Here is a 14,285-nt window from a genome sequence, read left to right on the forward strand (position 1 = left end):
GGGGCGGGGGAGCGCAGCCTCAAACCACCGAAGCCGCGACGACGGAGCTGGGGAGGGGAGGGCTCCAGGCCTGCGAACCAGGACCCGCGCGAATCACCTTCGCTGTTACCTCCCCCACCCTCTGCGTCTTTGTGCGTTTCGCTCGCTTCCTTTCGCCGTAAACGTTCTTCCGAGAAATTCCGAGGGGATCTCGGCCAAGCAGAGGGGGAAGGGATCTTGCCCACGCCGGGGGAGGGGTGCGCGGGGCGGCCGCGGAGGGAGCCGGCACCGGAGGGGGCGGACGCGCGGGCCGGGCGCTGCCTGTCGAGGGGCGCGGACGGCCCAGGACAGCCACCCGCCGCGGCACCGAGCCCCGGGCGCCCCGGGCGCCCCGCCCGCGCTTCTCCCGCCGCCCCCGCCCCCCGCGCGCCCCCGCCCGGCTCCGCTCCGCCCCTCGCGCGGGGTCCGCGTCTGCGGCTGCGTTCCCCGAAAGACAAGGCTGCGCCCGGGTTCCGGTCCGCAGGGAGACCGAAGGGCACCGCTCCTCGCGCTTCCCGGAGCCCCGGAGTGCCGACCCCCCAGGGATGTGAGTGCGCCCCCGACCCGAGGCCCGCGCTCCACGCCCCGACCTGCGGTGAGCGCCCGGGCACGCGCAGGAGGCGACGGGAGGGAACTCAGCGCGGGGTTCCCGGGCCCCCAGCCCAGGGGTGGGGGTGGGGACGTGGCTCGCGCCCCTCCTCCATCGGCAGGTACCGCCTGCTCGCACCTTGTCTAGCGCTCTTCTCTCCGGACGCACCTACCGCTCCCCAGGGAGGAGAAGACGCGCTCTCCCTGACCCCCCACCCCACAGGTGCCAGGAGCGGGTTGGGGCGTTTCGAGCTGTCACCCTGCCCGAGACGGCAGACCTATTCTCCCTGGAGGGGATGCTGTGATGGTGGACGCTCTGGGGGATGGGCTGGGGGTGGGGCTTTGCGAGCTTGCGAACAACCCCCCCACCCCAGCTCTGAGATTCCGAGGAGGGGGGACGTTGCGATGCCGTGCCAGAAGAGGGGAGGGGGCTTCGGGCTTGGCAGGAGGCTGGGGCTCCTGACCGAGGCTTCTCCTTGCCAGGCCCGCGCCCGGAGGACCTCCGCCCACAACCCCCGCGCCTTCCCGAGGCCCGCCTGGAGCATGCTGCCTGCAGCCATGAACGGCCTCGGCCTGGTGCTGCTGGCCGCCCTGCTGTGCTCTGCGCCCGGTGAGTCTGGGGTGGCCCCGCGGGGCTGGGCCAGGTCGCCGGAGGAGCCCGAGGCGGCTCCGGAGAGAGCCGGGCTGCAGGGCCGCCATCCTCCGACGGTGCTGGTCACATCCACACCCTCTCCCGGACCCTGGCGACGCCAGCCGGCCCTCGCGCCTGTCGCCTTCACTCACGGTACTCCAGCTCCAGCCCCAGCCACGCGGGGCCCTCCTGGCTCCTGAGGGCACCGAGCGGTTTTCCTCCCGGTTTTCCGCACCGGCGGGCTAGTCCTGCGCGGACGCCCCTCGCTCAGGGCGGGGTTCTCGCGTTCCATCGCTTCTCAGAGCCCCACCTGGCCTCCCATCAAGTCTGTGTGGTCCTTCCTTCCTTGGAGCAAGTGAAGTCTGCGGGGAGGCGCGGGAGGGGTAGGAGTGTGCCGGAGAGCAGCAGAGGGGTGAGAGATGTGGGGCTGGCTGTGCACGCTTGTGCCTGCCGCCACGGAGGGCGCCCAGGGGCTGCCAGAGTTGCAGTGGTGGGGCCCACCCCCCAAGTTGCCGGGAAGGCACACAGGTTCTCCCAGGGCCTGACCTCCAGGTGCCTGCTCCCTCCTGGCAGGGGGTGCTCGGCCTCCTACAGTGGCCTGGTTCTCCTAGCAGGGCCTGCAGTAGGCGGGAGGGAGGGGCAGGGGGACGGCTGGCTTGGCGCCCGGTTCCTCTGGTCATCGGAGTCCTTGTGCCTTGCCCAGCTCATGGCCTGTGGTGCCAGGACTGCACCCTGACCACCAACTCGAGCCACTGCACCCCAAAGCAGTGCCAGCCGTCGGATACAGTGTGCGCCAGCGTCCGGATCACCGACCCCAGTAGCAGTGAGTCAGGACCAGGGCCTGGGTGGGGAGCGGTTGGGGGTGTCATCTGAGCCCCTCTGTCCTCGACTAAAGGCGCAGGGCTGTGGGTGGCCTGCTGTGTGAGGCTGAGCAGGTGCCCTGTGTGGCCCTCTCCAGGTCGCTGAGACAGGGTGGGTGGGTTGAAAAGCTCAGCTCTGCTGTCTGGGGGTCCCGAGCTGCGTCCCGGGCTGGGTCCTGGGCCTGGGCGTGACGCAGAGAGGGCCCAGGTGCCGCTCCTGTCCCAGGCTCTCCTACCTCTTCCCCAGGCAGGAAGGATCATTCCGTGAACAAGATGTGCGCCTCATCCTGTGACTTCGTGAAGCGACACTTCTTCTCAGACTATCTGATGGGCTTCATTAACTCTGGGATCTTAAAAGTGGACGTGGACTGTTGCGGGGGAGACCTGTGCAATGGGGGGCCGGGGGCGGGGGGCAGCCCCTGGGCCCTGGCGGGGGGCCTCCTGCTCAGCCTCGGGCCTGCCCTCCTCGGGGCTGGGCCCTGAGGCCCTCTCCCTCCTGCAGGGCTCTGAGCTTCCTCCCTGGAACCTGGCCCTCGCCCCTCCCTGAGCCATGAGGCTTCCCTCTCTCCACCAGCTCTGAGTCCGGGCCAGCAGGACGCCTCTAGGAAACCCGGTGTCTGCAGGAGGCCCCGGGGGGTGTGGGCTGGGGACTGGGACCCCCAGGTCTCCGAGGGGAAGCCAGGCAGAGCCAGGCCCAGCCCAACCGATGGCTGCGAGGGCATCTTCCGCAGAGAAATAAACTCACTTCTGGTCCAGAGACCTGGGTCTGAGCCTGGGTGTGGGGGTCAGGCTGGCAGAGCAGGGAGAGGGGCTCCAAGGACGTGGGGCACTGGGACTGGGGGTTTGTGGGTGTGCTGGGCAGCCTGGGGCACCTGGGGCCTGGTAGCAGATGGGAGCAGAGGTTAGAGTGGACAGAGTCTCGGGACAGGGACACGAAGGTAAGGCCTTGTAAGCGTGTGTGAGTGCACGTGACACCAGACGTGCAGGCATGCGCACATCCATGCCTGCAGAGGTGTGCTCCGCGTCCACGCCCACTCGCACAGATGCACGCGCGAGCCCCCGCAGACGTCCACAGGTGTGCACGCTGAAAAACGGATGTCACACCAGCGCCTGGACTGGTGTGCCCCAGCCCACACACACGCACGTCTGTGCACACACGCTTCTTGGCCCTCAGGGTCTAGGGACACGAAGACACACATGCCCTGCGTGTCCCTTCCTCTTGCCCTTTCTCTCACTTGCTCTTTCGTGGAGCCTTGGGGTGATCAGACTCTGGGGCCTGCTCCCCAAAGAGCTGTTGGGAGCATTCTTGCACCCAGACTCGGCCTCTCAACCAGAGACCCTTTGCCCCCACCTAGGGCACCTCCTTGGGCAGGGTCACGAAGGCTAGCCCCTGAGCAGGGGCTGAGGCGGCCCCACGTGGGATGGTGCAGAGGCACTGGGTGCTTCGGGAGGGAGGAGGCAGGGGAGCACCTGCAGGTAGATCTTAGGGACCACTTCTGGCCCTTCCCGCTCCGATGGTGGGTCTCTGGTTTTGTCCCTGCACCCCTGGGTTCAGCCCAATCTCCCACGCTCCCAGGCCACGTGGGTCACCCATGGCCCAGGCTCACCACGTGATGTCAGCAGTCACTCCGGGCTTCTCTGGAGTCTGGTCTTCAGTCAGTTCTTCCTCATCCTTCTGTGGCCGACCCAGGCTGTGGGTGCTCCTGGGTCCTGGACCCCTTGGCAAGAACCGTGGTTTCACTAAGAGCTGGCCGTGGCATTCCCCCCGGGGCTCCTGCGTGTGGTTGAGGGAGAGGGACCTGGGAGTCCGGGGTGAACACGACAGGAGAGGAGTCACTGGGGACTGTGTCCACCTCCTGCTGGTAGGACTGGCCAGGGACGTGTGTCCCGCTCTGTTTTAAGTTTGCTTTGCTGCCCTGCAATGCACCTGTTCCCATCCTGCCCAAACCTCAGTAAAGTGTGCTGCCCACCGCTGTGTCTGGTGTTTGGGGGCGTGTAGGGACTGGGCACTCTCACTTAGGGCAAGTGTGAGGAGCAGCTTGAGGATTCAGAGGCCGGAAGCTGGTGCCACCCAGGATGCGGTTCCATGGGGGCCCTGGAGGTTCCCAGAGGACGAGATGCCGCCCCATGGGTTCAAACCAACTTTCAGGTCAATCTCTGTGTGAGAATTTATTACCTGAGGGATGTATTTAAAACACAAAAAGTGGGGAGATCCTTCCAGCTGTGCGATTCAAGGTGAAGGGGGGCGCGGGGGCAGTGTGGCCCAGAGAGCCTGCTCTCCGCTCTCCGCTCCCGAGCTGCCCCATCCAGGGCTGGGTCCCCGCGCCTGAGAGCGAGCGAGCCGTCGCCACCGTGATGAGTTGTCATGGCAGGCTTGAACCCCGCCGTCTGTGAGGCGTGCTGGGTCCGCCTGGGCACATGGACAGCGCTCTGTGTGCAACTTGATAATTCTTCTGAAGAATCCACCAAGGTCATCCTTGCCGGATCTACGTGGACCTTTCGTTTTCACTGTCTGCTTAGTACTCCCCTGCACGAGCAAACGGCGCTTTTCTTAGCCACCCCTCACCTGAGGGCAGAGGGCTCCGCTCTCAGTCCCTGATCAGCGCTGTCGTGACCACCCTCACCCTCATGTCCTTATGGGATCCAGTGACTCTCCATCTCAGGGGGATTCAGGAAGTGTGTGGCTGAGCCCGAAAAACATCTCCTTGGAAGGAGTAGATCTCCCCGAAGGAAGGCTGTGCCCGTCCCTCCTCCCGGGCCCCTCCACCCTTCCCGCATGGATCCCCCGGGAGCTCCCGTCAGCCTGGGGGATGAAGAGTAGGGTCTTATCCTGATTTCCATTGGAGAACTTAGTAGTGAGATTGAACGTCTTATGAGTTTGTCCCGACTTACGAGCGTTTCCTCTGTAATTGCCGGTCGCACCTTTGGTCCACTTTGGGCTTTTGTCTTTTCTTACAGAAGTATGAGGCCCTCTTGTGAGCGAGGTACCATCTTTCCCGTGGTCTGTGTTTTCCCAGTATCTTCGTTTTTGGTGTTTTCCCAGTACATGCGTGCACATCCTCAAGTTCCGTGTGGTTGAATCTAATTGTTCTTTTATTGTTTCTGGCTTTCAGATCATAGGAGAGCCTCCTCTGTCCTTATCCTAGGTAAACAGTCTTTATATTCTGCTATTGTTACAGATTTGGCTACTTCCTTCAGATACCCGATGCACCCGGAGTTTGTTTACCATGCAGCAGGAGGCAGGACCTCTTTGAAATACGTGGCCGGTGTTTGTCAATGCCGTTCATGAACACACATGTCTTTCCCCGTGACTCCAAGTGCCACCTTGGTCATAGCGTGCATGGCACCCGTGGTGTGTGTTCCGGCCACTGAGCGTGGGCCCCACCGGGCGTGGCAGCTTCAAGTCACGTTCACCAGCTGGTGAGGCGAGTCCCCTCCTTGCTCCTCTTTTGAAAAGAAGATTGTCACTTCTTGCGATTTATTCTTACAGGTGAATGCCGGAGTCCGTTTGTGCAGTTCCAGAATAACACTCAGGATGTTGACTGCAGTTGCACCGGTTTGTGTGCCGCCGGGGCCGGAGGCTGTCTCCACGGCATGAGGACTCCCCACGTGGGAGTGCGCAGCTCCTGCCCCTCCGGCGGCGACCTGCTCGCGCCTCTGTTCTGGCTCATTCCCCCTGTGGGTCTTGTACCTCCCTCGGCGTCTAAGCTAGGTAACCTGTAGTTTTGGTGGTTGTAACTGGGGCTTCCTTTTCTTTAAACCACAGTGGTCATTTTCGGTGTGGTGAGCTGGTTATTCATTTTCTTTCATGCTGTTCTTTCTACAAGTACCCACCCCGCCACCTGGCCTTCATTTAAGCAGGACGGCTGAGGGCTTGGGGGATCAACAGGGCAGACAACTGGTGGAGCCCGTGAATCACTGGCCTCCATGTTTCCAAGAGCTCCCCCCGCTACGGTGCCACGGGCCTCTCTGAGTCAGAGGGAGTAAGTCTGCAGAGAAGCCCGTGGAAACGCTTCCAGACGGGGAGGGAGAGCGCGGGACCTTCCTCAAACTAGGCGGAGATGCCCCTGGGCTGAGCCAGCAGAGGGGCGGGAAGGAGCGGAGGATGGGGTGCGTCCCAGAGAGAGGCTCCCGAGGGGCAGGACCTCTGAGCGGTACCTGCCGGCGGAGGTCTGGGTCGGGGGTCTGCAGACAGCCCGGGGCCTCCACGCTGTGGTGGGGCCTGGGAACCAGGGTCAGGGCGAGGCCACAGTGACCCAACTGAGGGCACAGCCTGTGTGTCCCAGGTGCTGTGCATGGACCAGGCAGGGCAGGGGTGAGGCAGTGGATCTGCCTGTCGTCCCTCATTGCACGCAGCCCTGGGAGGGAAGAGCCCAAGACACCGGGCTTCCGCCTCCTGGTGAGATGGGTCTGGGGAGAAAAACTGTGACAGAAAGAGTAAAGTTCCGCTCCTCGCTCAGGCTGTGCTCACACGTGTGAGTGCGACAGCCGAGGCCGCGGGAGTCAGTGGAGGGCTTTCAGGAGGGGCTCTCCGGGCGGGCGGAGCGCGGGCCCTCGCCCCTCCTCAGCCCTCCTCCGTGGTGTGGTCTGGATGCATCTCCCCGGCAGAGCCAAAGTCATGTAGGGATGCCCTCGGGGCTGGGAGGCTGCTGAGTGCACTCCTGAATTCCGGAAGCGCGCGGCTTACACGCAGGGGCGTCCACAAGGTGCAGAGGGTGTGGGCATGACGTGGGGCGGCCACCGACAGCGCTGAACCCACGCAAGGAAAAGCTACTCATTTTCCAACACCGAGCTCCGCACATTCCACTGTTGGTGTCGTCTCTTAGATGTTCAAGGTATACCACCAGGCAGTGTACAAGTGAAGATGCAACTCTGCTTTCCCAACATTTTTATTGTGTGTTCAATTTTTGTGCCTGTTGCATTAGCGGGGCCTGTGAAGCCGGCTGACTGATGACACAGCCCCGGGCGTGTCTGTTCACCGAAGGACTTCCCTGTGGCACCCTGAGTCGATGTTTGCTTTTGGAGTTGAAATCAGTCTTTATTCAGCTTACACTATTTATTCATATTTCAATTAGATTTCTTTATGAGGGACGGCTGATGAGTTTAAGAGAAATACCCTTTCACCATTTATTGATACGAGGACATGTCCCCTCGTTTAATTAGTAGTTTCTGCAGTGGGTTCTATTGCTCGGTGTCCTGGTGGTGAGGCTCCTTGGCGTTCGCGACAGGTAAACCCCGGGGGGTCACGCCAGACTCCCATTGCCAGCGCCTGGTTAGGATCACTGCATCAGAGGACTTGTGCACCGGCTCCAGGATTGAGATGGGTCTCTAGTCCTTCGGGTGTCCTCATCGGAGGTGAGCTCAGGATTTTGGCAGCCTCACAGAGGAGATAGGGCACCCACGCTCTGGAGCAGTCTGGTTCCTGGGGGGTCTCGAGGGCCTCTGGTGCGGGCCCAGGGAAGCTGCGGGACCGCTGGGGCGGGGGCCTGTCCCTCTCAGAGCAGCTGTCCATCTCCTTTTTTGCACCTGACCTCAGCCTGGTTAGAGGTCTTGTTATGCCCACTTGACGCCGAGGAAACAGATCTGGAAGAGGTAGGACCTGACACATCGAAATCTTCACCACGTTTGCAGGAAATGCCTGGACTCAGATGTCTCTTGCTGTTTGATCTTGACCAAGCCCTGCATCCCCTCTGAGCCTTGCTTCTGTCTGTGAGGTGGGGATACACCCAGCTCGTGGGGCACCGGGGGGTGCAGACAGAGGAACCCTGTGCCAGCTGGCAGGGTGGATGGCACGGGGGCGTGCGGGAGGTGGGAGGGTGGACACCCTTCCTTTCTAGGGGCCTGAGGCTTGCTCTTGACCCTTCCCCTATTCTGCCAAGCCCCCCACCCCCCCAGCTTGCAACCTCCTCTGAAGTACAGCGCCTCCCAGTGCACCTTCCCTGGCAGAGTCTTTCTCCCACCCTTCCCCCTGCCTGTGCCCCCAGCCCCCCGCAGATGCCTCTGCCTTGTCCGATCCAGTCTGTATCTGGTGTCTCCACACCGCCAGCCCCTGGCCCCCCACCCCACTCTCCTGGCTGCTTCCGTCTGCTCCTGGGGTCCCAGGGCATTGCCGGCAGCTCAGCCCTGCACACGGTGCTGGAGGGGGGAGCCGCGCTGGACAAAGCCCCCCAGGCACCCTGCTCCTTCACCTTCTACAGGAGGGACATTCACCTGAGATATCTCCAGGTATCTCCCACCTTCACCCAACATCTACACACTGGAGACCCAAAGGTCCTTGAGTTTCACAGGAAAGTGGACTTTTTCTGAGCAGGTAAGGAAGTCAGTCCTCCCTGCAAGCTCCCTGGTGGCCGTGAGATCCCAGTAGATGAGGGCTTGAATGCACACGCCTGGGTCCTGCACCCAGATCCCAACTTAAAGTGCCCAGTTTGGGCTCCAGAAATCTGCACCACCCACAGCCCACAGCAAGCAGAGGGTGCCCACCAGAGAGATGGGGAGAGCAAGCTAACGGTTTTATGTGCTTATGGATTCATTTCCACTTTTGGGGAGCTAAGTGCTAGGCTCTAGGCCCCAGGGACAGAGCGGTGGGCAGACAGGTGAGGTGGGCCTGGTCGCTCCCCTGCGGAGGGTACCAGGAGGGGCCAGAGCTTCCCCCGTGGGCTCCAGAGAGTGAGGTTCCGGGGCTTCTTTCCCTTTCCTTGAGGGGGCTGCTGGGGCAGGGGGTACAGGGACCCCAGTCCTGGGATGTAGCTGAGGGACTTCCATATTTTCTTTTAACTTAAGTTTTTGAATAGGGGCCACGTGCCCATCAGTGAGGTGAGAAGTGTGTCTCCCGCCCCAGGCCCCACTGCTATCTGCCCAGGGCCCCTGTGCATTCAGGGCGTCTTTGCGCGGGAACGGGGAAATGCGAGGATGATTGTATTCTCTGCGCCCCCTGTGCCAGGGCATCGTGTAGTGTTGATGCGTCTGCATGAGGGTGCAGAGGCCTCCCCCCCTCCCCCGGGATGCTCTCAGTGTCCACCTCAGGCAGGCTGCGGTTGCTTCACTGTCACGTGTCACTTGGCAAGTGCATCTGGGAATCGGATCCCCTGTGCTGGCCTTGCTGAGCCACAGGGTCCGTGGCTCGTCACTTTGGGGGGTGTGGCTATCTCACCAGGCTGAGGGGCTGTGCCCATCCCAGTCCCTGCAGGGATGCGTGAGACAACAGAGGGTTCTCCCTTCAGTTAGAATTTGCACTTGGAGGGTGTTGCGGTTTTGTTCTACGTTTTGAAAAGTCATTCTCTCGTCTTTCTCTCTATCAGAGGTTGATGCTTGGGTCTGTTTTGGCTGACATTGAAACCCCTAAGAACATTGGTCATAAAGTAACCCCGAGTGAGAGAAGGGGCGGGGGGGCTGCAGAACTGGAGCATGGATCTACCTTGACTCACCCCTGAGTTGGCACTTTGAGAGCCTGTGCAGACAAGGTGAGGTTGTGCAGGCCACAGCCCTCAGCATGTGGGCAAGGGATCTGGCTTTTACCGGGGAGAACACGTGCTGCTGGCCCTGAGCTTCGGGAGAGGGGCTGACAGGTGGGCCCTTCTGCCGGCAGACTTATTAGGGGACAGGGTGGACAGTGACTGGGGAAAGTTCAAACCTGAGGAGCCCAAATTTCAGGGAACCAGGCTGGCCTGGACATCTTTGCAGTCCGGCCTGCGGGCAGTGAAGAGCTGACCATGTGTTGGAGTCATGGGCTCACATCCAGGTTCTCACAAGGACCAGTGGGGCGCTGTGTGGAGGTGGGGGAGGGCTTGGACAGGCGGGGACCAGAGCACGTGACCGGGTGGGTGGTGCCTGTCTGGGGCAATAGGATTCAGAATTCTGGGAGGGGCCGGCTGGGTGGTGGGGAGAGTGAGGGCTGATGGAGGGGACGGCCCGTGCCTGGCCTAGGGGAGGGTCACCCGGGGAGGGCACAGATGAGCAGCTTGGGACAGGTGGAACCGGTGACAAGCTCAGGGCTGTCTAGCCTGAGCTGGGGCATCCACGGGACATCCAAGAGGACTTCCTGGAGGATGGAGAGGTGGAGGGTGGGGCCCTTGTGTAGAGGAGGAGGAAGACAGTGTGTGCGCGAGGTGGGTGTCCTACCACCTGCCTTTGCTGAAGTTCCAGAATTCCCAGGCAGAAGGCAGGTCTCGCCCGCCCCTCACTGTGCCCAAGTTCCCCCGCTCCCTCACTTCTCTTGGTGCTGCTCAGACGGCTGGGAGCAGCCAGGGAACATTGGCTGGGTGAAGGCCAGGGAAGGGTTTGGGAAAACTTGCCGAGTGTCTGTCCAGCCAGGGGACTCAGTGTCCGTGCGGGAGGGTCTGGAGGCGGAAGTGGGGCTGGGGGCTTGGTCTGTATGAGTTGCTTTGCCCAGGGAGCACTCAGCTGTTTGTGCGGCTTGTGTGTGGGGGCGGTGCTGAGTGGGCAGGGTGTCCGTGTCAGGCTCCATCTTGTCCTCCCTACCCACCCCAGGTGGGCTGCTTGTGAGGAGGTTGCTCATCTGGAGCCGGGGCCCCAGGCCTTCCTTGGACAGAGATCCCCGGAACTCTCCTCCCAGGCCAGCCCCCCTGGCCAGGAGTTGGCAATTTTGCTGAATGAATGAGCAACTAGAATAAAGGATGAATGAGTGAAGGGTGGAGAACGATAGTTGGATAAGTCATGAGTCACGGGTTACAGAGAAGGGGGCTGACGGGGGGGGTGAGTGTTGGGCAGCTGTGAAGGTGTGCAGGTGGTGGAGGGCCCTCTTACGGGCTGGAACCCCCCGTGTTAGCACTACCTCTTGACCCCGGTTCTCTCCAAATGCCCCCTTCCCAAAACTCCTTATTCGGAAGGGAAAATCGGTGCCCCTGCTCCAATCCCTCCAGAGCACTGGGCTTTCATCCCTTAACTTGGGGAATAAGCAACATGTGGGCCCAGTCTGGCGAGGAGACACACAGACGGTCAGAAAGACAAGCTTTCATCTTCGTGAGACAACATGGTCGGGGGTCTTGATCCAGGTGAGGCCTTGCAGGGGAGAGCTGGTCTACCTGATGAGTGCAGCTGGGAAGACTTAAAGAGTAGCTGATCAGAAATTAAGCCATTCTTTGGTGAGTGTTCCCCAGTGTCCCATGCAGTGATCACCATGGTTACCATGCCTTCAGTTCCTCTGGGTTTTCTCACAGAGCCCTCCTGCTCAAGCCAAGCACTCATTTCTACTCTACAGAGGTTTAGTGGAGACAAGGAGAGCCTTCTGTAACCCGGGGGACATGCGCAGGCGAGTCACAGAGCATGTACAGAGCAGAGACATGTCCAGCTTCTCTAGTTAGCGGGGAAATGCCAATCACGAACAGAGTCAGTTGTACCCCTAGGTTAGCAAATGTTCACAAGACTGATGAGGCCACATGATGGAGACCACGTGTACTGCCAGATTCTCTTGCACCCTGCACATCAGAGGTACTCTGGTGCAGCTGTCTGGGGAAATAGTGTGGTGTATTCTCTGAATATTCTGTTCCCCGTAATCAAGCAGTCTCTTCCTGGCACATCAACCAGTGAAACATCTCACATGTGTACGCAGGAGACATGTGAGAGAATGTGACCGGCTGCATTGTTCACCAGAGCAACTGTCTGAAAGCAGCCAAAATGACCGTCGAGGGGATTTTGGTTAATCAGGGGTGATACAGTCATGTGATGGAATGCTCTGTAGCAGTTGCAATGAGTGAGCTAGTCACAAAACAATACGGAAGAAGGCTAGCAGCATGAAATTGAGTAGGTGAGTCCCAACAAATTACATAAAGCTGATGTTCATACATGAACTACTTTACACTGTTGTTTTATATAAGTTTGATGGGACAAATATAGCTTCATAGACAATAAAGCTCTATGTCATCTATCTGTGTATCTGTCATCTATCTAACATCCATCTGTCCTTCCATCCATCCACCCATCCATCCATCCATCTGTCCTTCCATCCATCCATCATCCATCCATCCATCATCCATCCATTGTCCATTCATCTGTCCATCCACCCATCCGTCTGACCATCCATCCATCCATCATCCATTCATCTCTGTCCTTCCATCCATCCATCCGTCCATCATCCATCCATTCATCTGTCCTTCCATCCATCCATCCATCATCCATCCATCTGTCCATCCACCCATCCGTCTGTCCATCCATCCATCCCATCCATCTCTAGCAATCATCTATCTGGGGAGAATGAGAACAATCAACTCAAGATTCCAGAATGTGGTGTCGCTCCCCTAGGACAGGGAGGCAGGGGTGTGTAGGGCCACAGAGGGGACTGAGAAGGGTCTCACAGGGAACAGTAAGCTTGTATCAAAATGTTAGTCTTCCTGTTGGTGAGCTCACAGAATGTTGTTATATTATTAAAAAGAAAGAAATCAGGGCTGTGTCGGGACCAATGAGGAGCGGGTGTTGCAGACCAAAGACCGTGAGTAAAATTTGGTTTTGTATCTCTGAAGTATCAGAAATACCTCACGTCAAACAAAACAGAGCAAACTTCTCAACACTCATGTCTGTGTCACACACCTCACATTTTGAACATGTCACTTGTCTTCTCTGAGCTGGTAAGTGGGAGGCCTCCCAGACGTCTCTTCCATCCCTTCAGGCGGATGGGAGTCATTGTCCTGGGGGAACATTGTCCATTTATGCTGTAAATGCTGTCCCCAGGGGCAGGGAGGCTTATTACGTCCCAGCGAATGGCGAGGCTGACTTTCACTCAAGGGGCCTATAAACCTCGGTGAGTGGAATGAATGCCTTTCTTTCTTCCTTCCTTTCTTTCTTTTCTTTCTTTCTTTCTTTCTTTCTTTCTTTCTTTCTTTCTTTCTTTCTTTCTTTCTTTCTTTCTTTCTCTTTCTTTCTTTCTTTCTTTCTTTCTTTTTCTTTCTTTCTTTCTTTCTTTTCCCTTTCTTTTCTTCCTTCCTTCTTTCTTTTTTTTTTCTTTTTTTTTGAGAGAAAGAGTGAGAAGCAGGGCGGGAGGGGCAGAAGGAGAGGGAAAGAATCTTAAGCAGGATCGATGCCCAGCCCAGAGCCCGATGCAGGCTTGATTTCATGACCCTGAAATCATGACCTGAGCCAAAATCAAGCATCAGACGCTTCATCGACTGAGCCTCCCAGGCGCCCCCAAAAGGAGGTTTCCTTGGGGAAGAGAATGGGGTTTTGAGAGGCCGGGGGCCAAGCTGGAGTGGGAGAAGGCTGTGGAGGGCAGCTGGCCTTAGGACAGGCTCTGGAGACCTCCATGTCTGAGCCTCGGCCGTGGGGATGCTGTCAGTGTCCTGGGCTGTTGTAACAAAGCACCACCCCCACAGTCTGGGGACCAGACGCTGAGATCAGGGTGTTGGAGGACCACGCTCCCTTGGAGGCTCTGGGGGAGGATGCTTCCTGCCTCTTCCAGCTTCTGGGGCTCCTGGTGTCCCTGGCTTGTGGCCACGTCCCTTGGTCTCTGCTCTGTCTCTGCCAGCTCTCTTCCCTGGTCTCTGTGAGTCCTTTTCTGTCTCTGACAAGAACACTCCCATTGGTTTTAGGACCTGCCCTGGTTGGGGATGGTCTCACTGCAAGCCTCACTGTAAACACACCTGCAAAGACCCTAGTTCCAAATAAGGTCACATGCTGAGGTTCCTGGTGGGCATGAGCTTTGGGGGACGCCATTCACCCAGTACATGGGTTCAGGGCTGCGTTCCCTTCCACTCCCAGGTTGGACTTAGGATGGGGCTCTGGGGATCCCTCTGTAGTTCATAAGCGTGATGACTGGGTGTTCACGCCATTCACATGTGCCTCCCTCAAACCTTGTTACGACTTCGGCACATTGCCTGTCTGACATGGAAAACAGAAAGAAAGAATGGGGCTCCCAGACACCAGGCAGTGGGGACAGGGGGTGCAGGCTGGAGCACATTGTGGCCTGAAGGTGAGGCTGCAGGGGGACCTCAGCCACGCTCAGTCTCCTGCGGCTGTTGTGTGGTGGCAGGAAACGTGTGCAGGAGGCTGGGAGAGCAGGAGGCTGGCCGTGAGGCTGGAGAGTGGTCTGGACGCCCCCACAGTCACATCATCCTTAAAGCCAGTCTGGGGGGCCTGAGGTTTGGAGCTGCCGCGCCGTCAGCCTTGCGCCACCTGTCCTGCGCTCTGCCCTCCTAGCGGGGTGTTGGAGGACATTGCTCCGAGGGGAGTAGAGTAAGTCC

At 59.4% G+C, this 14,285-nt stretch overlaps 1 protein-coding gene and 1 non-coding gene across 2 annotated transcripts; both read left to right on the plus strand.

Moving 5' to 3' along the window:
* Positions 1-1,132: 1,132 nt before the first annotated feature.
* LOC114201121 (lymphocyte antigen 6H) lies at positions 1,133-2,580 on the plus strand. Its single transcript, XM_028093643.2, has 3 exons — positions 1,133-1,216; positions 1,941-2,060; positions 2,345-2,580. The coding sequence occupies exons 1-3, from the start codon at positions 1,150-1,152 to the stop codon at positions 2,578-2,580; spliced, it is 423 nt and encodes a 140-aa protein (XP_027949444.2). The 5' UTR covers positions 1,133-1,149.
* An 11,249-nt stretch (positions 2,581-13,829) lies between these two features.
* On the plus strand, positions 13,830-13,929 carry LOC114201123 (small nucleolar RNA U13). Its single transcript, XR_003607587.1, has one exon. It is a non-coding gene; the product is annotated as a small nucleolar RNA U13 (small nucleolar RNA).
* The last annotated feature ends 356 nt before the right edge of the window (positions 13,930-14,285 follow it).

This window comes from Eumetopias jubatus, unplaced genomic scaffold (assembly GCF_037043125.1).
Source record: "Eumetopias jubatus isolate StellerSeaLion01/CBP00866 unplaced genomic scaffold, mEumJub1_p1.0 scaffold_4, whole genome shotgun sequence".
Classification (NCBI taxonomy): Eukaryota; Metazoa; Chordata; class Mammalia; order Carnivora; family Otariidae; genus Eumetopias; species Eumetopias jubatus.